General features: G+C 50.8%; 1 protein-coding gene across 1 annotated transcript; it reads right to left on the bottom strand.

Moving 5' to 3' along the window:
* Positions 1 to 47: 47 nt before the first annotated feature.
* Tsp_14413 (hypothetical protein) lies at positions 48 to 688 on the bottom strand. Its single transcript, XM_003367866.1, has 3 exons — positions 583 to 688; positions 424 to 516; positions 48 to 313 (listed from the first exon to the last, which is right to left on the bottom strand). The coding sequence occupies exons 1-3, from the start codon at positions 686 to 688 to the stop codon at positions 48 to 50; spliced, it is 465 nt and encodes a 154-aa protein (XP_003367914.1).
* Positions 689 to 740: the final 52 nt, after the last annotated feature.

Genomic DNA, 740 nt, shown 5'->3' with positions numbered 1-740 from the left:
TGCTTTGTTTTAATTATACAGTCAGATTCCTTGTGTCCGTGCCAGTTCTAAGTTGGCTGTTGAATGCCGACCGAAACGGTCTGTACACGAAAACGGACAGCCGCGCAGCTCAGGTTCTGCACGTGCCGGTCTGTCGGCCAGCTCTGCTTCAGACTCGAATACACTCGACCAGCCGAACAACCGGTGGCAAGTGAACAAGTCCTCAACACAACTAAGCCAAGCATACACTGCACGCTTGAAACCTCAGCCCGATCGGCCCAGCCCTTAGAGCCAATCCTTGTTCCGAAGTTACGGATCCGTTTTGCCGACTTCCCTTACCTACATTATTCTATCGGCCAGAGGCTATTCACCTTGGAGACCTGCTGCGGATATCAGTACGACCAAGTACGAGATTTACCAGGCGTCGCTCGGATTTTCACGTACCGACGAGAGCGCTCCGAACACCGTGAAAAAGTCGGCGTTTTATGGATACCAGAATCCCTATCTCCGGACAACCCGGTTCCAGGGAATGCGTCCCTTAAAAAGAAAAGAAAACTCTTTTCGAAACTCACGACGGTCATTTTCCGAGTTCGCTTGCGTTACCGCGCGATTGAGTTGAACGCCAACCCCACAGAGAGATTAAAGCGCTACTCTTTTGTGCTTGGTGCTTTAGTTCCTGAATATCAACCGGATTCCCTTTCGAAGACATACGACGATCGCAACACAACTACAACTGGTGACGACACAATCGCCTCCACCAC

The sequence above is a fragment of the Trichinella spiralis genome, assembly GCF_000181795.1.
Source record: "Trichinella spiralis strain ISS 195 chromosome Unknown Scfld3542, whole genome shotgun sequence".
Taxonomy (NCBI): Eukaryota; Metazoa; Nematoda; class Enoplea; order Trichinellida; family Trichinellidae; genus Trichinella; species Trichinella spiralis.
Note: the sequence above shows the minus strand (reverse complement) of the source record. Positions and strands in the feature narration are given on the sequence as shown.

Bases quoted from the DNA above. Each gene is read 5' to 3' on its own strand.
- Tsp_14413 (XM_003367866.1), bottom strand. From the start codon at position 688: ATGTCTTCGAAAGGGAATCCGGTTGATATTCAGGAACTAAAGCACCAA. The intron at 517-582 runs GTAACGCAAGCG...TTTCTTTTTAAG, and splicing joins GCGTTCAACTCAATCGCGCG to GGACGCATTCCCTGGAACCG. The intron at 314-423 runs GTACGTGAAAAT...AATGTAGGTAAG, and splicing joins TGTTCGGAGCGCTCTCGTCG to GGAAGTCGGCAAAACGGATC.